This window comes from Salvelinus alpinus, chromosome 18, assembly GCF_045679555.1.
Source record: "Salvelinus alpinus chromosome 18, SLU_Salpinus.1, whole genome shotgun sequence".
NCBI classification, from domain to species: domain Eukaryota; kingdom Metazoa; phylum Chordata; class Actinopteri; order Salmoniformes; family Salmonidae; genus Salvelinus; species Salvelinus alpinus.
The window spans coordinates 40,527,762-40,555,579 of NC_092103.1; the positions used below are offsets into that span (position 1 = coordinate 40,527,762).

The window sequence follows — 27,818 nt, forward strand, 5'->3', positions numbered from 1 at the left end:
AGAATCTGTACACATTTCCTGGAAGCTGAAAATGTCCCTGTTCTTCCATTACCTGAATACTCACCAGACATGTCACCCATTGAGACAGTTTGGGATGCTCTGGATCGACTTGTACGACAGCGTGTTCCAGTTCCCGCCAATATTTGGCAACTTCAGACAGTCATTGAAGAGGAGTGGCCACAGGACACAATCAACAGCCTGATCAACTTTATGCGAAGATGAGTCATGCTGCATGAGGCAAATGGTCACACTTGATACTGACTGGTTTTCTGATCCATGCCCCTACTTTTTATTTTAAGGTATCTGTATTCCCAGTCATGTGAAATCCATCGATTAGGGCTTAATGCATTTATTTCAATTGACTAATTTCCTTATATGAACTGTAACTCAGTAAAATCTTTGAAATTGTTGCATGTTGCGTTAATATGTTTATTCAGTATAGAACAGGCAGTGATGAGAGCTCTTAGGTGCTAATGGATAGGATTCAGCCACCACAGGTCTGTCCGGCAAGAACAGGTCTGGAAAATGTTGTAAAACATCACAGCACAACTGAAAAATATATGGCACATGGAAACCAAACAAGGGTGGGTGGTCTATAGTGATAGGTGGGATGGGTCTTGATGTATTCAGAACAGAGTTATTCAGATGATGTGTTCACCACACCAAACTCCTTGAGTACTGACTGCTCACAGAAAGTGAGAGTGTAAAAGTGGTTCTATGGAAAGATAGGAGAAAATAATAACCATGAGTATAGGCTTACAAACAATATACAGGCCCGGTAGATAGTGAGGGTATACATGCTAGTAGCTAGAATACACATGACATACACAAATAATGCAACAACATCTAATTTCCCTGTCCGACAAGGATTTGCCCCACTTTCAAGAATCCCTGAGCTAATCTCTACACATTTTGCTGAGACAGAGAAAGTGTTGCAGTTTAATAGCTAATTTCCTGTAAATAAATGTTTTTATCATGGTTTATGACGCTTTCATATGTTATATGGTGGCTAAATGTCACCGTCGTGTGTGAAATATTCAGACATACAAGAAATAAGAGCAAAGTGGCGATATTTATTGATTGATTTGTATTAGGGAACGAAATAATCGAATGGATTTTGGAGACCGATGCACGTGATGAAAGCTGTCAATCAAAAAAAGTTTGGGGAGGAGTGCTGATTATGACGTAAACTGCGTCCCCCATTCTATTTCTAGGGTTCCATAGACGCAACATTCTAAACGCGCTGTAAATTCCAGTGTTTTCCACACATTGGCTCATTAGCAAAGTTACACTTTCTGCTGCTACATCTGAGTTTAAAGATTGCAATAATTACTGTATGAATTGGCCAACAAGACTCGGGTAAGTAGAAGGCAACATTTGATTCAAAAAGCCTGGTTTTAGTCGGGGTTATTCGACGCGTAATCTTGTCATTCTATGCTGATTTAAACTCAAAAATGCGAGAAAAGTTTCCACGATGAATACTCAATCAATGCATCAGAAGAGAAATTGCTGTAGGACCCAATGTTTGCCACAGGTTGACACTGTTGTCCAGTTTTGTGCTTTAAGTAAGATGAAGTTGTCCATGACAACACTGACCAAAGGTGGGTTTAGTTTAGGCCTGGCATTTGAAATCAATCAATCTCTTCATTTTTCTCACAGTCATGTCTAGAAGAAGTTCAAGGCTTCTTAATGGAGGGTACTATGACCAGTCCTCTGATGATGAATCCTCTGGCTCCATTGTCTCCTACAAGGAAAGCCCTCTGCCTAGGTGTGTGAGTGAGAGTATCACTGTGTGTGCTATGATGCTTAGTGCACTTAACTGTGTGTGTATCAAATCAAAATGTATGTGTGTCTGTCTCTCTCTCTCTCTCTCTCTCAGGGTATTCAACAAGAGGAAAATGAGAACTGGGGTCCATAGGGGAATCCAAAATCCAAATCAGCCAATCAACGGCGATGAATTAATTGGTATTGCTAACATCACTTCCTGCCTGCGCTAGGTGTTGTCCAGATTGATAAACCCTATCTAGCCTCTAGTCCCTTGTTCTGTCTTGCCAACTCCATGACAATGATCATATGAGTTGTGACAGCACAGGATAAGTCCCTAGTCCCTAGCCTGGGTTAGACACTTTTGTAGATTAGAAATACTATGCAGTAATATGCAATGTATTCCTAAAGTTCTCCCTCCCTCACCCTTTTTTCCTCTCCATCTTGTTCTCTCCCTCCCTCTCCCCCTCTGTCAGGAATGGTGCCAACTGTAAGGGCCGTCCAGAGAAGGCAGACCTTCCTGTCTCCTACTGTGGCCCCTGTTCCTGTGACCCCCGCTGCCTCTGTGGCCCTGCAGCCCAGCATGAGCTCCTCCAGCATTGGCTTCACCAGAATTGACAGCTCTGGCTACTGTTCTGATTCTGAGGAGCCACTGAGGGCCAAGACATGCTCCACCAGGAGACTGTCCAGCGGGATAGGCACTAGGGCCAGCGCTAGCTGCAGTGAGTTCAGTGTGTCTGTCTGAGAGACAACATTAGCTTGGCATTTGCATGTCTCTATATGCTTGTAAAAATAAGAAAAGAAAAAAAACTTGTTTGTTAGCATTAGCTTAGCATCAGTGTGTCTCCAATTTTACATTTACTGTAAGGGCTTTTTTAATTTAAGTGTGTGTGTCTCTGCTTGTAGTTTATTAGCATTAGCTAATCAAGTCTTGTCGCTGGTTTGTGTGCATTAGCTTAGCGTTAGCTCGTCATTTTGCTTTTGCCTTGTTTGTTAGCATTAGCATTATCTTTGGCTCTGTGTCCCTGTAGGCTGGTCATGTTTCCCGAATGGTTTGCCATCCTGGTTTGTCATCTTCCTCCTGCCCGTTCTCCTGACCTTCCGTGAGTGTGACGTCACATTAAAATCAAATTAAATCACATTTTATTGGTCACATACACATGGTTAGCAGATGTTAGATGCACTATTGTAAAGTAGTTGTTCCACTGGATATCATAAGGTGAATGCACCAATTTGTAAGTCGCTCTGGATAAGAGCGTCTGCTAAATGACTTAAATGTAAATGTTATTGGGAGGGTAGCGAAATGCTTGTGCTTCTACTTCCGGCAGTAATATGTAACAAGTAATCTAACAATTCCACAACTACCTAATACATACAAATCTAAGCAAAGGGATGGAATAAGAATATATACATATAAATATATGGATGCGCGATGACCAAGCGGCATAGGCAAGATGTAATAAATGTTATAAAAATACAGTATATACATATGGGATGAGTAATGCAAGATATGTAAACTTTATTAAAGTGACTAGTGATCTATTTATTAAAGTGGCCAATGATTTCTAGTCTGTATGTAGGCAGCAGCCTCTGTGTTAGTGACAACTGTTTAACATTCTGATGGCCTTGAGATACAAACTATTTTTCAGTCTCTCGGTCCCAGCTTTGATGCACCTGTACTGACCTCGCCTTCTGGATGGTAGTGGGGTGAACAGGCAGTGGCTCGGGTGGTTGTTGTCCTTGATGATCTTTTTGGCCCACACATTCATGTTCACACGTCTAAATATCCTCCTATGCATCTGTCCTCTGTGTGACCTGTACCACAATGTCTTCCCTGCAGTATTTGTCTTTCTGATCGTGTTCCCCACCATGAACCTCAACCTTCCAATGAACCGCCCGACTCAACCTGACTCTCCACTCGAGCTGACTCCAAAGGCTACGGTAGGACCTCTTGTTTTTCATCTGTCTTCTGGTGACGTCTCACATGGCACTCTATATAGTGTCCCACTTATGTGGACTCTGGTCAAAGGAAGTGCGCTACATAGGGAATAGAGTGCCATTTGGTACAGACTATTATCTATCTTTTGATTGGGTGAATGCTGCAATGAAGCTATGCTTGGGCAACACTCTTGTTGACTAGTTAAAACTCTTTCTACAGTATGGAACTCCTATCATGGATTCAGCTCTCAAAAACAAAATGGACACCATCCAGGTACAAAACAGAGAGGGGGTGCTGGGTGGAGAGAATGCACAAAATGTTTGGACATATTCATTTATCTGACTTGTGCTTGTCTTGTAGAGAGAGATCGAGATCTTTAAACAGAAAGCACCCCAGCACCAAGGCATTTCCCAGGTGAGAATACTCCATCTATCCCTTTGTAACGACATACCAAGATAACACAGGTCTAGCTATGTATTTTGTCTGATTCTTACTTTCGGATGAGAGAGTGGAAGTACCAGGGATTATTTTATATATTTTTTGTGTAATATTGCCAGTTTGTCATTTGAGAAGTGGTGTCAATTGCCCTTCTGGAATGAACAAACACATTCAATTGAATAAACTTTGTGTCCACCAGCAGATGGTACAAAGACTGAATATAGACATGAGGAGAATAAGGAGCGAGATTAACAACGTCAGAGGGAAAGTGAACAGGTGAGTGTGGACCAGTCTTGAAACAACCCATTTAGTCCCTAGCTCCTAGCCCATTAAAAAAAACAAGACAAAAGTGATGTTGTATTCTAGAAGACAAATCTCTTATTCTCCCAAAGTAGAAAATACATTTATTTTGTTTCATTCTATTCTATTGTAGTGTCTCTATTTCTGTCTCTACTGCCGGAGAGCGTCTGGCCCAGGACGCTGCCGAGCTCAGCAGCAAGATGTCTGATTTCCAAGAGGAACAATCCATTACCACACAGCGGGTCAGAGCCCTGGAGGACATCAGTGATATGGTAACACACACGTACACGCAGGCACATGTGCATACACACACAAACACACACTTCTCCAAATGTGTGTGATCTCTGTGTGTTCTCTAGCTGCAGCAACAGGTGACCTCCATTCAAAACCATCCTGCTCCCACACCAGAAAACATACACATGACACCTGCTTTTAAAGTGGCCATGGAGAAATTGCTGAGTGACCAACTGGCCCAGGTGGGTTGATTTTTATCTATTTTTTATAAACAGAAGATGTGATGCGTTTTTAAACTTGACCATGTGTGATTGTGTCTCACAGAATGAGAGATGTGACGTGAAACAGTTGATAAAGGATTGCAGTCGTCCGTTGGCGGACCGACTGCCTGACTTTGCCTTGGAGTCTCAAGGTTTGTGACATCATCACTGTACTTCAGCATATTTTTTGTATCTGTCACAGAAATATTCCCAGCACGTGTATACAGGATGCTGTATAGACTACAGTATTGTGTTTGTGTGTGTGTGTGTAGGTGGCAGTATTGTAACCAGCAGATGCTCTGAGACGTATCAGACCCGTTCGGCCTGCGTGAGCTTCCTGGGGATTCCCCTGTGGTATCCTGCAGAGACCCCCCGGACTGTCATCCAGGTTGGTACCTCTCTCTCTCCCTCGGTGTCATCCAGGTACCTATATCTCTCTTTCTGAAGTCTGTCATCGTGACCACCATGTTTAAATACAGGTTAACTCTTCTCCTACAATTTTGTCTGCCTGCAGAAGTCTAACAAAAATCCCCATCAAAATCCGTCTGTTTTACCTTGAGATATCTGTTTTTTTGTATGGGTTGTGTCTCAATCCACCACATCCACTGATATCTCTGAAAAGTGGCAGAGCTAGAGTGATGTTTGTCAGACCATGAGACTCCGAAAACCGGTCTTCTCACGAAAACGTCTAATGGTTTGGCCTACAAAATATTATGATGAGACTCTCACGAACACAATGGTGGTCTCTGTTTTGCTCTACGTCACCCAGCGTCATGGGACTTGAGCATGTAATCGAATCCACAAATGCTGATGCTCCAGATACTCAACTAGTCTAAAGAAGGCCAGTTTTATTGCTTCTTTCATTAGAACAACAGTTTTCAGCTGTGCTAACATAATTGCAAAAGGGTTTTCTAATTATCAATTTGCCTTTTTAAAATGATAAACTAACACAACGTGCCATTGTAACACAGGAGCTATGGTTGCTGATAATGGGCCTCTGTACGCCTATGTAGATATTCCATTAAAAATCAGCCGTTTCCAGCTACAATAGTCATTTACAACATTAACAATGTCTACACTTTATTTCTGATCCATTTTATTTTAATGGACGAAAAATGTGCTTTCATAAACAAGGACATTTTATAAGTGACCCCAAACTTTTGAACGGTAGGGTATACAAAAATATGTGGACACCTTCAAATTAGTGGATTCTGCTATTTCAGCCACACGCGTTGCTGACAGGTGTATAAAATTGAGTACACCGCCGTGCAATCTCCATAGACAAACATTGGCAGTAGAATGGCCTGACTGAAGAGCTCAGTGACTGTCATGGGATGCCACCTTTCCAACAAGTAGGTAAGTCAAAATTCTGCACTGCTAGAGCTTCCCCGGTCAACTATAAGTGCTGTTATTGTGAAGTGGAAACATCTTGGAGCAACAACGGCTCAACCGCGAAGTGGTAGGCCACACAAACTCACAGAACGGGACCGCCAAGTGCTGAAGCGTGTACCGAGGTCCAAACTGCCTCTGGAAGAACTGTTTGTCGAGAGCTTCATGAAATGGGCTTCAATGGCCGAGCAGCCGCACACAAGCCTAAGATCACCATGCGCAATGCCAAGCGTTGGCTGTAGTGGTGTAAAACTCACCACCATTGGACTCTGGAGCAGTGGAAACGAGTTCTTTAGAGTGATTAATCACGCTTCACTATCTGGCAGTCCGATGGCCTAATCTAGGTTTGGCGGGTGCCAGTAGAATACTACCTGCCGCAATGCATAGTGCCAACTGAAGTTTGGTGGAGGAGGAATAATGGTCTGGGGCTGTTTTTCGTGGTTCGGGCGAGGCCCCTTAGTTCCAGTGAAGGGAAATCTTAACGCTACAGCATACAATGACATTCTAGACAATTCTGTGCTTCTGACTTTGTGGCAACAGTTTGGGGAAGGCTCTTTTCAGCATGACAATGCCCTCGTGCACAAAGCGAGATCCATACAGACATTTTTGGTCGATTTGGTGTGGAAGAACTTGGCTGGCCTGCACAGAGCCCTGACCTCAACCCCATCGAACACCTTTGGGATGAATTGGAACGCCGACTGCGAGCCAGGCCTAAACTTCCTTTAGATTTTTTTTGGGGGGGACTGTCTGTTCCGTGTAGTGAATCTGTTATACAATGTATTTCTATGGGCTAATATCAGTAATGCCAAATTCAATGTTTCACCAAATAATTGTTTTATATTTTGTTTTGAAAATAAAAATCAAATAGCTAAATGATCCTTGGTATGACCATCTTAAAACAATTCCATATGTAAATTTTTTTTTTTTAATGTCTTGTAACCCTGCACAAGCAGACCTGATTCAACTAATCATCAAGTCTTCAATGAGTTGAATGAGGTGTTTTGTCCAGGGCTATAATGAAACGGTGTTCTTTTGGGGGTACTGGAGGACCAGGGTTGGGGGTATTGGAGGACCAGGGTTAGTGTACTGTTGGGGGTATTGGAGGACCAGGGTTGGTGTACTGTTGGGGGTACTGGAGGACCAGGGTTGGGGGTACTGTTGGGGGTACTGGAGGACCAGGGTTGGGAAACATTGCTCTAGAGGGTTAAAGACCGATCATCTTTCATCCCCTCAGGGCCAGAAGGTGCTGCCTGGCAAGTGTTGGCCGTTTCCTGGGGCCCAGGGCACTCTAACCATCGCCCTGTCTCACCCCATCCACGTGACCCACGTCTCTCTGGAGCACATCTCCACTGCCGTCTCCCCTAATGGGCGCATCGACAGCGCCCCCAAGGACTTTGCCGTCTACGTGAGTCACCTCTGACCCCAGGGCCTGTATTCACAAAGTCTCTGAGTAGGATGTGGCTCTTTCCTTCCCTGATCAGCACTCCTACTCTGAGACTATTTCCTTTTTTTGTACCACAGAATTTACAGTGGGACGATTTGCACAGGGATGTTTTAGTGCTATGTTGAATTCCATTTAATTGACTCCCTCTCACTTCTTCACACTCTCTTTCTGTGTAGGGCATGTCTACTGTTGGCGAAGAGGGATCACTGCTCGGAATGTTTACATATGACCAGGCTGGAGATCCCCTACAGACGTTTGAATTGCCTGTGAGTCAAATGCTGACAAACTATTAGAGATAAAGATGCAGGCTAATGAGACGGGTAGATTATACCTTTTTGGGCCTAATGTGTATACAAAACAATGGGTTGAATAAGACTTATCTCAAAATGAAATATGCTTGGACCTCTCTCGCTCTCTCTCTCCCCCCTCAGAACCCTACCGCAGTGTATCTGTATGTGGAGCTCCATGTCCTCAGCAACTGGGGTCACCAGGACTACACCTGTGTGTACCGCTTCCGGGTTCACGGCAAGATGTCTGTCTTTTGAGGGGGATCGGCTATCCATCTCAACCCCAGAATTTTTATTTTCATACTGGAGCATATTTTGCCTCTAAATAAAATCTCTATTAGGCAGTGTTTGTATGGGTTTGGTCACAAGTTGGAACTGAGTGTAATGATGGTGGCCATATTGGATTCCCAATAGATTTGAATTACACCAGAATAGTTCTAAATGTCATAAGTATAGTACACAATTCTAAAAGATGTATCTTATTTGCAAAACTCATATTTACAGGTGATTAAACCCCCATCAAATGGTATTATGGCAGCCATATTGGATTTTGGACACCGTATTGGATTTGGAGAAAAATCCAGGGTGTTCCCAAGGGTCGATAACCCTCCATGCCCTGAAATACACTAAGGAGCCTTTTGACTGAGATAAAAACATCACTTTTCTGTTTCTGGGGCTGGACCCTTTGTTTTCCTTAGCCAATTATAATACAGTAGGATTTCTAAAACTTGGGGGGCCTGATTCCACGTTTTGGTTTTTGCCCTAGCACTACATAGCTGATTCAAATAGTCAACGCTTGTTGATGAGATGGTTATTTGAATCGGCTACCAAAAATTGAAGTCTACATTCGTTAATATTTCCGCCGGTTGTTTCTGTATTAACAGGTTGATATTTCCACAATGCATCAAGATATCGTTGTGCTGTTTGTGCATGTAGGGCGGCCAGGCAATATTCCCATCCAGCCAGGCAATATTCACTCTTTGGGTGCGTTCGAGCAGTAAGGCTAACGCAGCTGACTGTAGACAAGTCAACGAGTGAATTCGGAGGAAGTGCGTCTGTGACGTACGAAAATCAGACGGTGTTGTGGTCATAGGGAAAGAGGCCTTTAGTGGCCAAAAGGCCGTATTAGCCTAGGCGGAGTCACTGACAGCTTCCACCATTTTAATGTAGTCAACTGGGTGGGACATTCATCTTCATTGGCTGATCCCTCCTGGTGACCCTGTTGGAGGGATCAGCCAATAGTGAAGAAGAAAATTGACTACTTCAAAATGGAGATTCCCTCAATGGCCATGCTGTAACAGGTGCTATAATGGCACAGATACAAAGATGAGTGCCCTATCTATCTCCATGGTTGTGGTTTCCCTACAGCAAGGCTCCACGCAACATGGCAGTGTTGCTATTGTTAATAAAAGTTTTTATTTGGAATGTCAAAATAAACATGTCTCCAGCCCCCATATCACACCCTCAAAAACAGTAAATATGTGTTTACATTGTACCTTTTGATCACATGGTTTTTGTGAAGTTCATGCAGTTGACATGCAGTTATCCCCATAATGCAACACACTTTGAAAGGCAATAAAACAATATTTTTACACGACCATACATTTCATAAATGGGAGACATTAGAGATGTGAAAAAACATGGTTGTGTTTTGTAACTTCTACCTTGGGTAGGATTTTCAAAAAAAATGTGGGGGCATTGCCAATAGAGCTCACCAGCTTGTAGTCATAAAAAACGGAAGTTATTTACCTCATGCTCCTTCAGTCATTCCTAAGGGGGGAAATTAATGGGGAAAGAATAGGGTTTTGGGATAAATGCTGAAAATAAGGTCTGAGGTTAACACAGGCTTATGAGCTCTTATATGTTTTGTCCTATGAGATATCAGTCAGTTAAAATGACCTTTATGAATTATGAAGACTTGCCTTTTGTTTATTACATAAATTCTGAAAAAGTGACGTTGGCTGATAAAAATGATCTCATAGAACAAAACGTATAAGATCTTCTAAGCCTGTGTTTACCACAGACCATATTTTCAGCATTTTTCCAAAAACCTTATAAAAACTAAATTTGTATTTATTATGGATCCCCATTAGCTGCCAAGGCAGCAGCTACTCTTCCTGCGGTCCAGCAAAATTAAGGCAGTTTATACAATTTTAAAACATTACAATACATTCACAGATTTCACAACACACTGTGTGCCCTCAGGCCCCTATTCCACCACAACCACATATCTACAGTACTAAATCCATGTGTTTGTGTGTGTATACTGCGTATGTTATCGTGTGTGTGTGTGTGTGTGTGTGTGTGTGTGTGTATGCATGTGTCTGTGCCTATGTTTGTGTTGCTTCACAGTCCCCGCTGTTCCATAAGATGTTTTTTATCTGTTTTTTAAATCAAATTTTACTACTTGCATCAGTTAGTTGATGTGGAATAGAGTTCCATGTAGTCATGGCTCTATGTAGTACTGTGTGCCTCCCATAGTCTGTTCTGGACTTGGGGACTGTGAAGAGACTTCTTGTTTAATGTTTTGTGGGGTATGCATGGGTGTCCGAACTGTGTGCCAGTAGTTCAAACAGACATAAAGTGCATTCAACATGTCAATACCTTTCAAAAATACAAGTAGTGATGAAATCAATCTCTCCTCCACTTTGAGCCAGGAGAGATTGACATGCATATTATTAATGTTAGCTCTCTGTGTACATTCAAGGGCCAGCCGTGGCACCTGACCACACGACTGTAGTGTGTAGTAGTCCAGGTGCAACAAAACTAGGGCCTGTAAGGACCTGCCTTTTTGATAGTGCTGTTAAGAGGGTAGAGCCATGCTTTATTATGAACATACTTCTCCCTATCTTATGTACTGTTGTATCAATATGATTTGAACATGACAGTTTACAATCCAGAGTTACTCCAAGCAGTTTAGTCACAGGACCTTGCTCAATTTCCACATTATTTATTAGAAGATTTAGTTGAGGTTTAGGGTTTAGTGAATGATTTGTCCCAAATACAATGCTTTTAGTTTTAGTCCTAAATATTTCTAACTTATTCCTTGCCACCCATTCTGAAACTAACTACAGCTCTTTGTTAAGTGTAGCAGTAATTTCAGTCTCTGTAGTAGCTGACGTGTATAGTGTTGAGTCTGTTGTCTGTTTGTTTACTGTAAAATAGCATTGTATCTGGTCGAACACAATTTTTTCCTGAAGTTTACTAAGGGTTGGTAACAGGCTGATTGGTTGGCTATTTGAGCCAGGGGTGGCAGGTAGCCTAGTGGTTAGAGCGTTGGACTAGTAACTGCAAGGTTGCAAGATTGAATCCCTGAGCTGACAAGGTTAAAAAATCTGTCGTTCTGCCCCTGAACAACCCACTGTTCCTAGGCTGTAATTGAAAATAATAAATTGTTCTTAACTGACTTGCCTAGTTAAATAAAGGTATTAAAAAAAAGGGCGCTTTACTATTCTTAGGTAGCGGAATGACTTTAGCTTCCCTCCAGGCCTGAGGGCACACACTTTCTAGTAGGCTTAAATTGAAGATGTGGCAATAGAGTCTGCTATTATCCTCAGTAATTTTCCATCCAGATTGTCAGACCCCGGTGGATTGTCATTGTTGATAGACAACAATAATTTTTTCACCTCTTCCACACTGACTTTACGGAATTCAAAAGTACAATTATTTTCTTTCGTAATTTGGTCCGATATACTTGGATGTGTAGTGTAAGCATTTGTTTCTGGCATGTCATCCCTAAGTTTGCTTATCTTGCCAATGAAAAAGTCATTAAAGTATTTGGCAATATCATTTGGCTTTGTGATGAATGAGCTTCTGATTCAATGAATGATGGAGGCGAGTTGCTTTTTCCCCAAAAAAATTTCATTTAAGGTGCCCCAAAGCTTTTTACTATTATTCTTTATATCATTTATCTTTGTTTCATAGTATAGTTTATTTTTTATTTAGTTTAGTCACATGATTTCTTAATTTGCAGTATGTTTGCAAATCAGTTGGGCTGCCAGATCTATTTGCCATACCTTATGCCTCATCCTTCTCAACCATACCATTTTTCAATTCCTCATCAATCCAAGGGGATTAAACTGTTTTTACAGTCATTTTCTTAATGGGTGCATGCTCATTAGTAACTGGAATAAGCAATTTCATAAATGTGTCAAGTGCAGCGTCTGGTTGCTCCTCATTACACACCACAGACCAGCAAATACTCTTTACATCATCAACATATGAATCACTACAAAACTTATTGTATGACCTGTTCTACACTATTTTAGGCCCAGCCTTTGGAACTTTGCTTTTCCTACATATGGCTATTATTTTGTGATCACTACATCCTATGGATTTGGATTTTGCTTTATAGCAAATTTCTGCAGAATTAGTAAAGATCTGATCAATACATGTTGATGATTTTATTCTTGTACTGTTTGTAAATACCCTGGTAGGTTGACTGACAACCTGAATCAGGTTGCAGGAACTGGTTACAGTTTGAAGTTTTTTCTTGAGTGGGCAGCTTGATGAGAGCCAGTCAATATTTAAATCACCCAGAAAATATACCTCTCTGTTGATATCGCATACATTATCAAGCATTTCACACATATTATCCAGTTACTGACTGTTAGCACTTTGTGGTCTATAGCAGCTTCCCACAAGAATGGGCTTTAGGTGAGGCAGATGAACCTGTAGCCATATCACTTCTACAGTATTTAACATTAGATCGGTTCTAAGCTTTACAGGAATGTGGTTCTGAATATTGACCGCAACACCGCCCGCGTTGGCATTTCTGTCTTTTCGGTAGATGTTATAACCATCTATTGCTACCACTGAATCGTCAAAGGTAATATCTAAGTGAGTTTCAGAGATAGTCAGAATATGAATGTCATCTGTTACAAGCAAGTTATTTACTTCATGGACCTTGTTTCTCAGGCTGCATATGTTAATATGAGCTATTTTTAGCACTTTTCTGGGTTGCTTGATTGTTTTTAATGCTTTACTGGGAAGCTTATCTGAAGTAGACTTGCTCATGCTATTTATATTGGCGCTGATAGTGCAGGGTGAGCTGCACAAAGTGGTCTTCCTATTAGGGCACACCACCTCAGTGCTAACGGTGTAACTGGTTCACAGGCTCATGATTACTGTATACAATAGCTGTAGTATAATCCGAGGTATTCGTTGTAATTAGGGGCACAAAAATTAAGTTACTTATGTTGTGTTTGCCAATGGCCCTAGGATACGGTACATTTGATGCAGCATTATGACGACTCATTGTCACAATGGTAGGGATTAACTGAGCTGGTCTTGGACAACTAAAAAGTAATTGTTTCAACGCAGCCTTGAAGTGCGTGGACAGAGTCCAGGAGCCAAGATGATTTGGATGGACTCTGTAGAGTATCTTCTGTTTCCGGAAGGTGTCAAAGTTATCTATACAAGTAACTCCAGCAGAGCTACAGTAATCTTTTAGCCAGATTTGTAATGCCAGCAGTCTGCTGAATATTTCACACCCACGGCCCAATGATGGTACTGGACCTGAAATGATTGGCTGTTTTTTTTGTTGAGTCTTTTAATGCTAAAATCAGTTCTTTAAAATGTTCCAAGCAAGCAAGTTAGAGCCTACAAAAAGACGCCATTACTATTGCTCTCTATGGCATACTGTTCCAGACAGGTCCCAGAGGTGTCTTTTGTTTTGGTGTGGGGAGAAGAAAAAAAGGAGAAGAGGGTATCTGCAGCTCAATATAGCGAGTGGGTGTGTCGAAAGTAAAGTAGTGGGCGTATCGAAAGGAGTGGGTGTGTGGAAAGGAGTGGATGTTTGGAAAGTAGTGGGCGTGTCTAAAGGAGTGGGCGTGTCAAAAGCACTCTGCTATATGTTAGACATATGTTTTCTTAACATACAACCTTACATTGAGCTACCATACCCGGTTTGGTCTTTGTATTTCACTGTTAGTTTTACACAAATGATTTTAAATGTTCAGATATAAAACCAACGATTGTTTCTTTTTGAAAAAAAGTTCTGATGATGGGTGTACTGTTGCTTCATGCGTTGCATGTGTGTGCTTACTGTGACTGTCACCCTGATACTAGGTAGCTACCTCCCACACCGTTGCTGGACGGTGGTGCTTGTCAAGTGAAGGTGTTCCCAAGAAAGCTAAGGTAACTGAGCTAAATGACTACCGCCCCGTAGCACACACTTCTGTCATCATGAAGTGCTTTGAGAGACTAGTCAAGGACCATATCACCTCCACCCTACCTGACACCCTAGACCCACTCCAATTTGCTTACCGCCCCAATAGGTCCACAGGCGACGCAATCTTTCTCAGCCCTCTCCTGTACTCCCTGTTCACCCACGACTGCGTGGCCCTGCACGGCTCCAACTCAATCATCAAGTTTGCAGACGACACTACAGTAGTTGGCTTGATTACCAACAATGACGAGGCGGCCTACAGGGAGGAGGTGAGGGCCCTCGGAGTGTGGTGTCAGGAAAATAACCTCACACTTAACGTCAACAAAACAAAGGAGATGATCGTGGACTTCAGGAAACAGCAGAGGGAGCACCCCCCTATCCACATCGACGGGACAGTAGTGAAGAGGGTAGAAAGTTTTAAGTTCCTCGGCGTACACATCATGGAAAAATTGAAATGGTCCACCCACACAGAAGGCGCAGCAGAGAAGGCGCAGCAGCGCCTCTTCAACCTCAGGAGGCTGAAGAAATTTGGCTTGTCACCAAAAATACTCACAAACTTTTACAGATGCACAATCGAGAACATCCTGTCGGGCTGTATCACCGCCTGGTACGGCAACTGCTCCGCCCATAACCGTAAGGCTCTCCAGAGGGTAGTGAGGTCTGCACAAAGCATCACCGGGGGCAAACTACCTGCCCTCCAGGACAACTACACCACCCGATGTCACAGGATGGCCAAAAAGATCATCAAGGACAACAACCACCCGAGCCACTGCCTGTTCACCCCGCTATCATCCAGAAGGGGAGGTCAGTACAGGTGCATCAAAGCAGGGACCGAGAGACTGAAAAACAGCTTCTATCTCAAGGCCATCAGACTGTTAAACAGCCATCACTAACATTGAGTGGCTGCTGCCAACATACTGACTCAAATCTCTAGCCACTTTAATAATGGAAAAATGTATGTAATAAATGTATCACTAGCCACTTTAAACAATGCCACTTCATAATGTTTACATACCCTACGTTACTCATCTCATATGTATATACTGTACTCTATGCCATCTACTGCATCTTGCCATCTTGATGTAATGTATCACTAGCCACTTTAAACAATGCCACTTTTATATGTTTACATACCCTACATTACTCATCTCATATGTATATACTGTACTCTATACCATCCACTGCATCTTACCTATGCCGTTCTATACCATCACTCATTCATATATATCTTTTTTATGTACATATTCTTATTCATTCCTTTACACTTGTGTGTATAAGGTAGTTGTTGTGAAATTGTTAGGTTAGATTACTCGTTGGATATTACTGCATTGTTGGAACTAGAAGCACAAGCATTTCGCTACACTCGCATTAACATCTGCTAACCATGTGTATGTGACAAATAAAATTTGATTTGATTTGAAGGGCACTGTGTCGTTGCTGTTCATGCCCTCCCCATTGAGTAGACTGTATGTGCATGCATCAAGGTGACATCTAGATGGTTTTTAATATTAGTTATTTATTGTGTAGGCTGCTATTCCTACTTGAACTAAAATCATGGGAGGGGGAACATTAGCTACCATTGTGTATTTCAAGTTGAAGGCACACCGCTGTACTCCAGGCATTGTTTCCAGAAAACAGGATCCCCCACTATAGTGAATGGGGAAACGGCGATCTTCGTGGTCAATATCCGTGAATGTAAAAAAACCATTTGAACACAATTATGGTACCAATAATTGCTTTTATTTCACCAGATGTATATGCTTGAACCGATTACTTTAAAATCACACACAGATTAAGTTAAAAGGATCATTTAGTTGCTGATGACAGCCTGCAGTACCTCAGTCGGCCTTCATCTTGACATATTACACGAGAGTGTGCAGTACTGAGCTAGCCAACAACGTCACTTCCTAGAGTACCTCAAACTGCACATGCAATGTTTCCGGCACTTCAAAATTTTACATAAGATATATCCATGTAATTCTATGATTTCCAAATTTGTGGCTATTGATGATATCTGCGTTTTCTGTGAAAAGAAGGTGAGAATCTGTCTCACTTGTTCTTTGAATGTAAATTTGTGTCAGAATTTTGGGAAAACCTTGCAGAGTACGTATTTAACATTATGAACACTGCCTATAATTTTAACATAAAAGATATATGTTACTATTGCAATGATAACAAAACCACTGAAATGATTGTTAATTTTTTTATTATTATTGCCAAATACTTTATACACAAACAAAAATTCCAAAATTCTATACCAAAATTACCAATTTTTCTGATTGAATTTAATTATCTTATTAAAACACTAACCCTAGTGAATAACAACAAGAATAACATCTTCATGAATCATTACAATAAGATATTTTCAGAGTGAATATAATTGCACTTAAATTGTTTATTTTTTGTATTTTATTTGTATTTATATTTTGTTATTTGTATTTATATTTTGTTAATACCTGTGTTTGGTTTGCTAGACATGTTTGATGTAGCAATGTAAGTTGATTTTTGTATAATGAATCAAATAAATGTATTTAAAAAAAACAAAACATGCAATGTTTCCAAAAACTCCTCCAGATAGCAAGATGGCGACACGCTGAATCGACACTTCCTGATCAAACGCGCCACTGACCATTCTCATAGGAGACAATGGGGTAACGTCATCGATGGCGTCGTTCATATTTTTTTTTACAGTCTATGGCAGCGCCACATACTTGGGAAAAAAGGGGGGCGGGGGGTTATTCACTTTGGCCAACGAGATTCTCGCGAAACATTGCTGTATCAGCGCCATTTTGGGAAGGAGACAGGCAAAAGCGGCAAAAATTAAAAAATAAGCGAGGAATTTGCAAACACTTAAACAAGTTAATGAGATGGTCAGTGTGATACGGTTTATACATACATATCAGTGTCTTAACCTAGTCTTACGAAACAACAAAAAAGCTAATGACAACTGCTTAAGGGGGCACGAGCGAGTAAGCTGTGACAGACTGATTCTGCAAGCTAACGACGCTAGCCAACATCAGCTTGTGTTGAACCGCATGAAGGAGTCACTATCGCAATGTAGCTAACTAGCGAAGTTATAGGAAGAGCTTTGGCATCATTGAAAGGTAAGTATTGCGGAATGGCTCACTGAACGTATCAATAACAGGGAGTAGCATTAGCTTGTTTGGCTAGCTACCTGGTCAAGTAGCTGAGTTAGCTAGCTGACATTCAAGAGTTGAGTGAGCTAGCTAACGTTAGCTAGTAACATCAGCTAACTTGTGTACGTTAGCTGGTGTTTAAAATGTAATGTTATTGATCGTAGAGTGAACAGCCATGTGACCTATATCGCAAATTTAGCACAGGCTATAGTCAAATACTTTTAACTAACCCTTAGGTTTCCCTTTTTTTCTGCGCTATTAGTCTACTCAATATAATGCCAACTATGTAACATTACGCTAGCTGTAACTGTCAAAGGTACAGCTAACGTGACTTTCTAGCCTGCTAACTTTTGCCCTTAACTAGCAATCAGCCTTATGTATCGTTTAACGCAGTCTTAGCGAACTATATTGCTATCATTCTTTCTCTTTTGGAATACAGGTGAACACTGAACAGCCTCACGTTATAGGATATCCCAATCATCAAGGAAGAGAGACGTGACTTGCTACTATTGGCTCAACGTCCGCGTTGCACTGAATGGGATAAACAGCATCTGAACATGTGGACTGGTTTTGTGGAATTACAGAAGAACTATTTAATTTAGCATTTTATTTTAGACTTTGATATAATGTGTGTGGACTTACATCCTGCACTGACCAGCTTTAGTCTCCTCTTCCAAGTTTTCCAAATGTTTCTCAAAAAATGAATCATTTTTGAAAGCTGTAGTTACTGTTAGCTAGCTAACTTTATTTTTGTCAATATGTGATCACACTAACATTTTATCGCCTGATTTGAACAAATATGAGTTAATGGTATCTGGGCAGTTAAAACCCCTACAAAATCACTGAATCCTTCCTAAGGGGATCGTAGCAAATCCACCCCAAATGTCTCTTTTGTAAAGTCGGGTGAGAACTTCGTTGGATTTTCTTCAACATCTCTGAAGGATTTAATCATTCTGGGAACTGGAATTACGTGGCAAAAATGGAAAGTTAGTTGGGATTATCAACGTCAACATTTTGTAATTGACCCTATCTGCACGATACATGTGGGGAGCAGATTAACTGGATAACTGACTGTGAGAACAAAAACACTAGGAGAATTTGGGGATTACAGCACAGGAGACGCCTCTGCTCAGTCCTCCGTAGCTGGTTTGTATGACTTTGAATTTATTGCACACAAATGTCTTGCAACAACAAGGATGACTTGATATTTGCAATGTTATACATCAAGCCATGGTAGTAAACAATGTTGATATATTTTTTCCTCTTTCGTCACCTATCCAGCAACAAGTACAATTAGTATTGTTCGTCGACTGTGGGTTTGACCTCTTACATTTTTGGCTTGTGAGCACTTAAAAAATTGGAAACAGATCTGCAATGCTCACATAGGTCTGTAGTGAGAGAAACAAAATGCTGCTGGTTGAATCTTGATTCTGACCTCTTATCTTACTAGACGGTCATGTTAATAGTTCAAACACTGTCTGGCTGTTGAATTCAAATGGGACCACAGACTTCCCAGTGTTTTGATATTGAAGAGATTAAAACGCCTCCCAGTTGGAAGCAGTTAATGAATATTCCATAGAGGTCCCTAAGCAGTTAATAATCTTACATAGAGGTCCCTTCTATGCTTTGGTCTCTTGTCACAATGATTATGTTGCTCTGTGTGGCATTCTGGTCCACTGAGATAATGAAAGGCTCTGACATATTTGAACAAAGCGTTGTTTGCCGATAGCAGGATGCATATGCATAAATGAGAACCTGTTCTCAACTAGCCTACCTGGTTAAATAAAGGTGAAATAAAAAAAATAAAAATAAAAATATCATATAGTAGACACGCATACCCAGAGAAATATAGTGCAAGGTTCTTTCTCACATAACGTTCATGGTTCATGATTCATGAATTGTCATTTTGACAGCCAGTAGTACAAACCATGCTTCCTTTTGTAGTATTTGATTTTTCCATTCACAACTGTGTATTTGGGAGACTACTAACTGATGACCAACCCCGAGAGAACCATTTTATTAACCTCCTTTTTGCTAGTTTTCCAGAAATCATATCCGGGTAGGTATAATTTGTGGAACATTCCAACAGGAATCTGTTCCAAACACTTAGTAAATAACAAGGTTGCCAACAAACAACACATACAAAGTCGTATAGCGGCAGAAAAAGATAACAGGTAGGGAGTGGGCTATTTAATTACGTTTTTCACTCACCACGTTTATTCTGAAAAATGTCTGTCGTCACTCTGGTAGCCTATGAACAAACATAAAAAATAAGCTACGTGGTGAGTTGATGCCTATTCGGTAGCTAGTAAGCTAGGTGAATTGATCAGGCTACTTTGTATGCGTTTGTTGACAACCTTGTACTTCACTATGTTTTTGTAACAGATTCCTGTTGGAATGTTCCACAAATTATACCCACTCATCCTATCCTGGTTGGAGGTTTATACATTTCCTCCTTATTCCCTCCTAATTACGGGAATCTTCCAACTGTGATTTTGGGAAAGCCAGGGACTTTATTGAAAGAACCCTGAATTTTGCAACCCTGGACGTGACACTGTCATGGTCCTTCTAATCTCCATCAGTCGGGCCCTGTAATGATGAATAACTCTCTTTTGCATCAGCTTAAACTTCCATTGGACTCTGTTTCATGTCACGCAAGGGTTGGATGCCACTCACTGCCGCATGAATGTTATCTCTGCTGTCTGCTACACCTAATGGGAAGCTAAAGGGACAACTCCATTCAGTCCCTTGCATTGTATCAGTTGGTTGGTAGTGTGCCACTTGAAAGTGAATTCAATTGAGAAGTTATTGGGCTTAATGCCCATAAACACACTGTCATAAATCCTGGAGTTGGCTCAGTTACTACAGTCTCTCTCTAAAACTCCACAGTGCCTCTTTCTCATCGTCTCTCTATATCTCTCCTCTATCTCTCTTATTCAGGGGCTGGAGAAATGATGTGTTGATGTCTTGCCCACCTCACTGGAGACGCAAACCTAAATGGCGCAGCATGACTTCACTCCAGCCTGGCTTAACTTTCCCACAGCACCCTCATCAGCCAAGGTACCTTTTGTGTTTGTGATTTTGTACTTTCTGTGTGTTTGTGTGTATCCCATGTCCAGTGTGGGTATGTGCACAAGAAGAAACACATGTCTTCTGTTCATGTCAGACGCACACCGTACATAACGTGATGGTTGTTGTCCGGAGGATTCGTTAGCCTGACAGTCTGTCCATGTGTGTTAGCCCTCTCAGGTCTATGACAAGTCTTTCCAGTCTCCTGCCAAATGTCTGGACAACCACGGGGATGTGAGTCGCAGACGCCACAACTCATCAGACGACTCAGAGCCTGTCAACGGACGCACTGGCGGTATGGAACTGGGTTAGAACGTCTAATGTTAGCGAGAATGAACCAACCAAGAGCTGGTTTCACTCTGTGTCTCTGTTAACCACTTGCTTGTCTGGCTGTCTACCCATCTAACAAGCTATCCATCCCATGCGTCTGTCTCTGTGCGATAGAGGGACACTATAGCAGGGATAATCAACTAGATTCAGCGGGACAAATGTAAAAAAAAAATTAAAAAAATAGTGGATGGTCAGGGGGCCGGAAAAAAATTATAAATAATTTGTAGACTAAGTTGACCAAGTAGCCAAACAGATAAATTATTATGTTTTAGTCAAATATTTAAAAATCTTGCTTCCATTTGTATACAATCACACATCTCTCTATTATACTTTGGATCATATCCCCTGAATTAAAATCACTTGGAGCTGATTTGTCTTATGTCCAACAACAAAATATATTTTTTTGCTCAACTTAGGGGGCCAAATCAAATCGTTGCCAGTTGGGGAACCCTGCTCTATACTCTGTGGTAAAGCCAAGTTGTATGTTTCACAGGAATCTTCTCTAGGAAGGAGGGGAACGGATGGGGGGTCCGGAACGGCAGCGAGGGCTCCAGCTCACGCCCTCCCCTCCAGCGTGGCGGGCCCTCTCCTCGCTCCAAGAGCAAAGGCCTGCCCGAGGGCCAGCAAGGCCACAGGGACGATGGGGACAGACGCAAACAGTTTGAAGCTGAGGACTTTGTGAGTGGTGTAGTGAGGAAGCCCTATGAAGCTGTGACCCACCCTATGAAATAGTCCTATAAAAAAAAAAAACAATGTTTGAGGTTATCACCCAATCTCACACAAGTATCACCCAAGCCATTACATATTGGTTTGACTCTCCCAACTCCCCTTTAGGAAACACTCCTCAATCTGTCTCCCCTAATTCCACATCTAGTATTTAACATTGTTAGTGTCTTCCAAAACACATGGATAGGGAATTTTGTCATATTATTTAAAGAACTTTGTTTTTGCCACGTGTCAGATTTATCCTCCACAACTTGCTTGTGTTGTAAGATGCCTGCTGTTCTTCTTTCAGCCATCACTCCATCCTGATGCGGACCGAGACAACCGTGACAAAGCTGTTGCCACTGGAGTATGGGGTGAGCTCCCAATCTGTTCTCTCTATTCCCCAACTTGATTTGACTTTGATGCAGTTGTCTCTTTTGGTTGCCCATTTGGACAAAATAGGATAATACATATTTAAAGCTGCAATATGTAACTTTTTGTGCAACGCTGACCAAATTCACAGAGAAATGTGAGTTATAGCTCTGTCATTCTCATTGAAAGCAAGTCTAAGAAGCAGTAGATATGTTCTATGTGAGCAATTTCTATGCTTTCTGTTCTTAAGTTCTGTTTTTGCATATTTTACTTTTCGTTTTGTACACCAGCTGAAAATACAATATTTTCAGTTTTTAAAAAGATATTCACAGCAGTTTTTAGATGGTAGAATGATTCTCTAAACTCGACTGCTTGTTTTGTCACACAAACTGAAATTTGACAAACTATTAGAATTTTAGCAACCGGGAAATGGCGGAGCGTTTTTTAAAGGCATATTGCAGCTTTAATTAATCTATTACGATAACTGTACCTTTTTTTGTAGTGAGGCTTTTACATTTTGCAGTAAATTGAAAAGCTGTGCTATTTCGTCCTGCTCTGTTTATTTAGAACACCCACCCAACCCTCAATCCAGGGGCTCGAAAATGATGGTGATCAAGCGTTTCTCCAGGGAGCAACACACACCAGCACAGACATGCACGTCCACACCTCAACAACAACAACAAGCCCCTTCCCGCAATGGCACTGGCCCCTCCCTCTACAAGGGCCCCATCCCCATAACTGTCAGTCTTCCAGTCAAGGTGAGATTGTCATGTCGTGGTTGCGGTTTCATTTTCGGTTGGCTTTGTAAAAAGCAGATGCACACAGTTTTATAGTATTGATTGAAGAAACAAATTAACCAATGATTGATATGTTTTTATTTTTTATAAATTAATGCTTGATATTTGGTTTGGTTTATATTGACTGATTTATTGATTGATATAGGCTAGAGGGAAGGAATGATTGTTAGGAATGTACATTGGAATGATTGACTTAATTGTTGTGTTTCCCAGGCGAGTCGCTCCAGCTCGTCGTCCCCGGTGGACAAGGGCAGTCAGCCGCGGCTCATGATGCGTCTGACACGCATGACACGCTCAAACCGCAAGAGCACCTTCCTCAAAGCCCTCAAAAAGGACATGGTGGACGAGGAGGACCTCTATCACCACTGCAAGGTGTGTGTTACCCAAAGAGAGAAACAACTTTTACCCCTCAAGAAATGTACAGAGAAGTGTTTGAAGGTGTATCAGTCACTGACATCACTTTGAATGGCCATCATACAAAGAAGTGGCTGTTGTAACACCCTTAAACTCCCGTCATAACGTTGTCTTTCATGCCTTTACACTTTCATGATGACAGACGGTCGCCTGCCCGTCATCCTATCGTGTTTAAATAGTTATTTCAATGAAGTTGTGTGATATGACACAGCCTTGACCTTCGCTCTCTCACCCCTCAGCACGACGATGGTTTCCATCCGCAGAACAGCAACGTGGGCTGCGGGGACGAGAACCGTAACCGTTGCGAGCGAAGTGTCTCGCAGGAGAACGGCAACACAACCACACTAACAATGAGGCAGCAAGTGCTGCGCTCCTCCACCTTCCCCCAGCAGGAGGTGCTATCCAGCTCTTTGGAGGCAGAGCACAGGTAAACACTGGACCGTTCTGACAACAGTTGGGTTTGTGCTATCCGGATTCCTTGGGACGTCCCTACCCTAAACCTTAACCCTAATCATTTTAAATGTCAACTTCAATACGGTGATGTCAGAGTTGGATGTCCAAAAGTTTGTGAATCTGAAGCAACCAGATGTTATTAAAGGGATACTTCACTTAAATTACAAAATGGCATTTTGGTTTCCTTACCCTGTAAGCAGTCTATGGACAATGTATGACAGCAATCCATGCTTTGGTTTAGTTTCCACATGCTAAGGTTTTAACATTTTGTGGTCATGGAACCGGTATTAGCATTTTGTCTCAAATAGATTTTGATGCTCAATTAAGTAATTTACTGCACACATCACACATATCTGGTCCCTTCATATCTGCAAATGCTGAAGTGGTCGGGGCTAGTAGGCAGGGCCTAAAATAAACACCCGCCAGCTGCCAAATGCGGGTAGATTTTTGTGTTGGCGGGTAAGATGTCTATTTCACCAGCCACGTTGGAGGGTGGTCAGGGCTCCACAGTGCCAGCATTTCACTCGCATTTGTGAATACAAATAGTGAAGTAAAACAAATGCTGAAGTAGCTGTTTTCAAAGTATTTCAGACATTTTGTTTCAAACCTGGTAAATTAATCACACAAAGTAATAGAACTATGAATCCTATAGCCTATCCCACCTCACGCAGAAACACTGGGCTGTACGCACGTGAAGTGTTGCGCACAGGCATAAGTTGGTCTAATTTACTTGAAATGGAAGTTTATTGAGACTGTCTTTGTTTCTTGGCTATTTAAATTGTTTTGTTCACAAGCCAGGTTGTTTTTCAACAGCTGTTAGGGAAGAGAAGACAACATGGCTACTAGTCACACTCTCAAGCTCAGGCACGAGTCGTTTTTTCACAATAACCTCCCGCCCTTAAAGGGGCAGGTGAAAATGTTTCATAATTTTGGTTAAAAGAAAATGAATTGAAATTAAACAATATACCACATTACTTCTTAATAGTAATACATTTAGATTTTTAGAAACATTACAAAGCATGCTTATGTCTTTTCTGTTTTATTGGTGTAATTCTGGCACAACAACAACAAACATTTGGCTGGTCAAATATCTTGAGTGGCTGGTAGATTTTTATTTTTATTTTTTTAATTTCCTTCCACAGTGGCTGGTAGACCCAAAAAAGTTTTAGGCACTGCTAGTAGGATTGTTGTGGAGGAGCAACCGAGTAAGTGGGTGTGGTAAAATATGCTTCCCTTTTAGTCTGGCTCATAATTGGAGAGGCACAATTGATAGAAAATAGAAATCCTAAAAGTGAATTTCTTCCCTCCCCAGGTTATTGAAAGAGATGGGTTGGCAGGAGGAGAGTGAGAACGACGAGACGTGTGCCCCTCTGACGGAGGATGAGATGAGGGAGTTCCAGGCCATCAGTGAACAGGTAGTTAGTTACTCCTCCATCCATTCATACTGCAGTATTCTCCACCCCCTCCCTTAGAGTAGTGTTCTGTTACTACACTTTTGTTCCAGTCTGTCATAAAACACTCATTACTCTGTCACATTTGATGTGCCCTTGTCAAACAAATCATTATAGTTTACAATAACCATACTTAGTTGTAGTCGGAAGTTTACATACACTATAGCCAAATACATTTAAACTCAGTTAACAATTCCTGACATTTAATCCTAGTAAATTCCCTGTCTTAGGTCAGTTAGGATCACCACTTTATTTAAAAAATGTGAAATGTCAGAATAATAGTAGAGAATTATTTCAGCTTTTATTACTTTCATCACATTCCTAGTGGGTCAGAAGTTTACATACACTCAATTAGTATTTGGTAGCATTGCCTTTAAATTGTGTAACTTGGGTCAAACGTTTTGGGTAGCCTTCCACAAGCTTCCCACAATAAGTTGGGTGAATTTTGGCCCATTCCTCGTGTAACTGAGTCAGGTTTGTAGGCCTCCTTGCTCGCACACGCTTTTTCAGTTCTGCCCAGAAATTTTCTATAGGATTGAGGGCAGGGCTTTGTGATGGCCACTCCCAATACCTTGACTTTATTGTCCTTAAGCCATTTTGCCACAACTTTGGAAGTATGCTTGGGGACATTGTCCATTTGGAAGACCCATTTGCGACCAAGCTTCAACTTCCTGACTGATGTCTTGAGATGTTGCTTCAATATATCCACATAATTTAAATGCACCAGTCCCTCCTGCAGCAAAGCACCCCCACAACATGATGCTGCCACCCCGTGCTTCACAGTTGGGATGGTGTTCTTCAAGCATCCCCCTTTTTCCTCCAAACATAATGATGGTCATTATGGCCAAACAGTTCTATTTTTGTTTCATCAGACCAGAGGACATTTCTCCAAAAAGCACGATCTTTGTCCCCATGTGCAGTTGCAAACCGTAGTCTGGCTTTTTTATGTCGGTTTTGGAGCAGTGGCTTCTTCCTTGCTGAGTGGCCTTTCAGGTTATGTCGATATAGGACGTGTTTTACTGTGGATATAGATACTTTTGTACCTGTTTTCTCCAGCATCTTCACAAGGTCCTTTGCACTTTTCGCACCAAAGTACGTTCATCTCTAGGAGACCGAATGGGTCTCCTTCCTGAGTGCTATGACGGCTGCGTGGTCCCATGGTGTTTATACTTGCGTACTATTATTAAAACAAGTTTTAATGACGCCAACCTATGTATGTAAACTTCCGACTTCAACTGTACATTTCTAGAAATTCACTGCCTTTCACGCCTGGTCGCCCACACGGTCACAAACAACCACACCCACACTAACTCACCACCACAACACAAACACCACCACACTCTCACTCCAGCTCTCTGTAGGCTTCTTGACAGCCATTTTAAGTTAATTACTTCTGAAATCAGTCCCTCACCCCGCCCAATTGTTTTCTTCCCTCCAGCTGCGGAAGAATGGTCTGAGGAGAAACAGCTTCCTGAAGAACGGCCCTCCCATCGACTCCCTGGCCGTGTGGAAGACCAGCAACCTCAAAATGGCCACCGACACCACGGAGGAGACGGAGACCAGCAGCAGCGACACCTCGGACGACGATGCCTAAAAACAGCCTTCATCAATAATCCTATTCACTGCTACCACACCTAACCCACTCTCACCAGAGGAAAGAGACATTTCCCCCCTGATGCAGAGCGGGCAATTCAGACGTCCTCCCACCATTTCATTTCACAGGCCCCCTTCAAGACATGGACAGATGTTCCGAATGGACTTGAGAAAGAACACTGCTTTATGGCTTCGTAGCAAGGCTCCTATTTGTTGGGGCCGGGGGGGGTGGAGATTTCAATGTTGGACTAAATGTTTGTTCCATCACTGAAAAGATTGATACTATGTACCGTATGATGAATGTGGAAAAAAAGGTCCGTTCTGGAGGCTATTGAATAAAATGATTGCAATTCAGTGTATTTGTCTGATGGAGGTTGTTCAGGTACATGTCATACACCTGTCCTGAGTGTCAAAATACTGTAGGTTACCTACATCCCCATACTGTAGGTAACTGACTTTGGAAGTAAAAAGGGTGACATCATGAGCAAAGATGACAAATTACAGGAGAACCTATTGCCATATCTTTTTACTTTCAACCAAATCCCTGTTGAACCCAACTATTGACGGCTAATTTCAGATGTTTGGAAGAAATGGCTAGCTCAACCAACCCCACCCGCTTTTCACTCTTAACGCCTCATTCACAATTTAATTGTGTAGTCTGTTACATTACGCTGGAAGTGAATTATTTCAATGGTGCACATTCTGCACCGGCGTTGCATGCATATCATTTTTTTGCAAACAGTCCGTCCAGGGTCTGACAATAAAACAGGAAGTTACCAAACCACCAAAGATCATATTTTTATAAGCCCTTTACTGATGTTGGTTGCCAGGAAGAGGCCAAATGTGGGCAGGAAGCCAGCTCTGCATCAGTACTTATAGATCATGTCTACCACAGACCTCACATCCTTATGTTTCACACAGCCAGTAAGGTTCCCTACTAAACCCCTCTTCACTCTAAGTGCACTTGATAATATAACCGTATAGACCAGGGTTCCCCAACTGGTGTCCTGCAGGCCGAAGCAGGTGATTTTATTTGGCCCCCCAAGTTTTCTGAACAACATTTTTTCATATATATAAAACACTTTATTTTCTTGTTGGACATTGGACAACACCGGCGAACCAGCTCCAAGTGATTTTAATTTTGGAAATCTGTTACAAAGTATTCTGACCCATAATAGCGATACTGTATATGTGATCATATACATTTCTAAGCAAGGTTAGATAATATTTGACTCAAATAATATTTTCCGTTTGGGCTACTTGCGGTCAATGT

General features: G+C 41.7%; 2 protein-coding genes across 4 annotated transcripts; both read left to right on the forward strand.

Annotated features, from left to right (window-relative positions):
• Positions 1-1,119: 1,119 nt before the first annotated feature.
• LOC139544330 (SUN domain-containing protein 1-like) lies at positions 1,120-8,402 on the forward strand. 2 transcript variants are annotated; one of them, XM_071351311.1, is made up of 16 exons: positions 1,120-1,359; positions 1,660-1,768; positions 1,880-1,965; positions 2,241-2,486; positions 2,796-2,867; positions 3,605-3,705; positions 3,923-3,976; positions 4,064-4,117; positions 4,344-4,417; positions 4,575-4,713; positions 4,801-4,917; positions 5,000-5,087; positions 5,208-5,323; positions 7,559-7,729; positions 7,945-8,034; positions 8,200-8,402. In XM_071351311.1, the coding sequence occupies exons 2-16, from the start codon at positions 1,662-1,664 to the stop codon at positions 8,311-8,313; spliced, it is 1,629 nt and encodes a 542-aa protein (XP_071207412.1). In that variant the 5' UTR covers positions 1,120-1,359; positions 1,660-1,661; the 3' UTR covers positions 8,314-8,402. The 2 variants fall into 2 exon arrangements, with proteins under 2 accessions (XP_071207412.1, XP_071207411.1); XM_071351310.1 differs by having other exon boundaries at positions 1,220-1,359; positions 4,341-4,417.
• Positions 8,403-16,929: 8,527 nt separating this feature from the next.
• Positions 16,930-26,899, forward strand: LOC139544331 (vasculin-like). 2 transcript variants are annotated; one of them, XM_071351313.1, is made up of 11 exons: positions 16,948-17,328; positions 17,801-18,507; positions 20,302-20,421; positions 20,602-20,725; positions 21,254-21,438; positions 21,776-21,839; positions 22,405-22,595; positions 22,848-23,006; positions 23,288-23,475; positions 24,814-24,916; positions 26,391-26,899. In XM_071351313.1, the coding sequence occupies exons 3-11, from the start codon at positions 20,359-20,361 to the stop codon at positions 26,544-26,546; spliced, it is 1,233 nt and encodes a 410-aa protein (XP_071207414.1). In that variant the 5' UTR covers positions 16,948-17,328; positions 17,801-18,507; positions 20,302-20,358; the 3' UTR covers positions 26,547-26,899. The 2 variants fall into 2 exon arrangements, with proteins under 2 accessions (XP_071207415.1, XP_071207414.1); XM_071351314.1 differs by lacking the exon at positions 17,801-18,507 and having other exon boundaries at positions 16,930-17,328.
• The last annotated feature ends 919 nt before the right edge of the window (positions 26,900-27,818 follow it).

What these genes read in the sequence shown, in the direction of transcription:
- LOC139544330 (XM_071351310.1), top strand. Translation starts at nt 1,662, where the DNA reads ATGTCTAGAAGAAGTTCAAGGCTTCTTAATGGAGGGTACTATGACCAG. An exon ending in AGCACCAAGGCATTTCCCAG is followed by an intron (nt 4,118 to 4,340) that starts GTGAGAATACTC and finishes TGTGTCCACCAG; the next exon opens with CAGATGGTACAAAGACTGAA. An exon ending in CTTTGCCTTGGAGTCTCAAG is followed by an intron (nt 5,088 to 5,207) that starts GTTTGTGACATC and finishes GTGTGTGTGTAG; the next exon opens with GTGGCAGTATTGTAACCAGC.
- LOC139544331 (XM_071351314.1), top strand. Translation starts at nt 20,359, where the DNA reads ATGGCGCAGCATGACTTCACTCCAGCCTGGCTTAACTTTCCCACAGCA. An exon ending in TCTTTGGAGGCAGAGCACAG is followed by an intron (nt 23,476 to 24,813) that starts GTAAACACTGGA and finishes TTCCCTCCCCAG; the next exon opens with GTTATTGAAAGAGATGGGTT. An exon ending in TCCAGGCCATCAGTGAACAG is followed by an intron (nt 24,917 to 26,390) that starts GTAGTTAGTTAC and finishes TCTTCCCTCCAG; the next exon opens with CTGCGGAAGAATGGTCTGAG.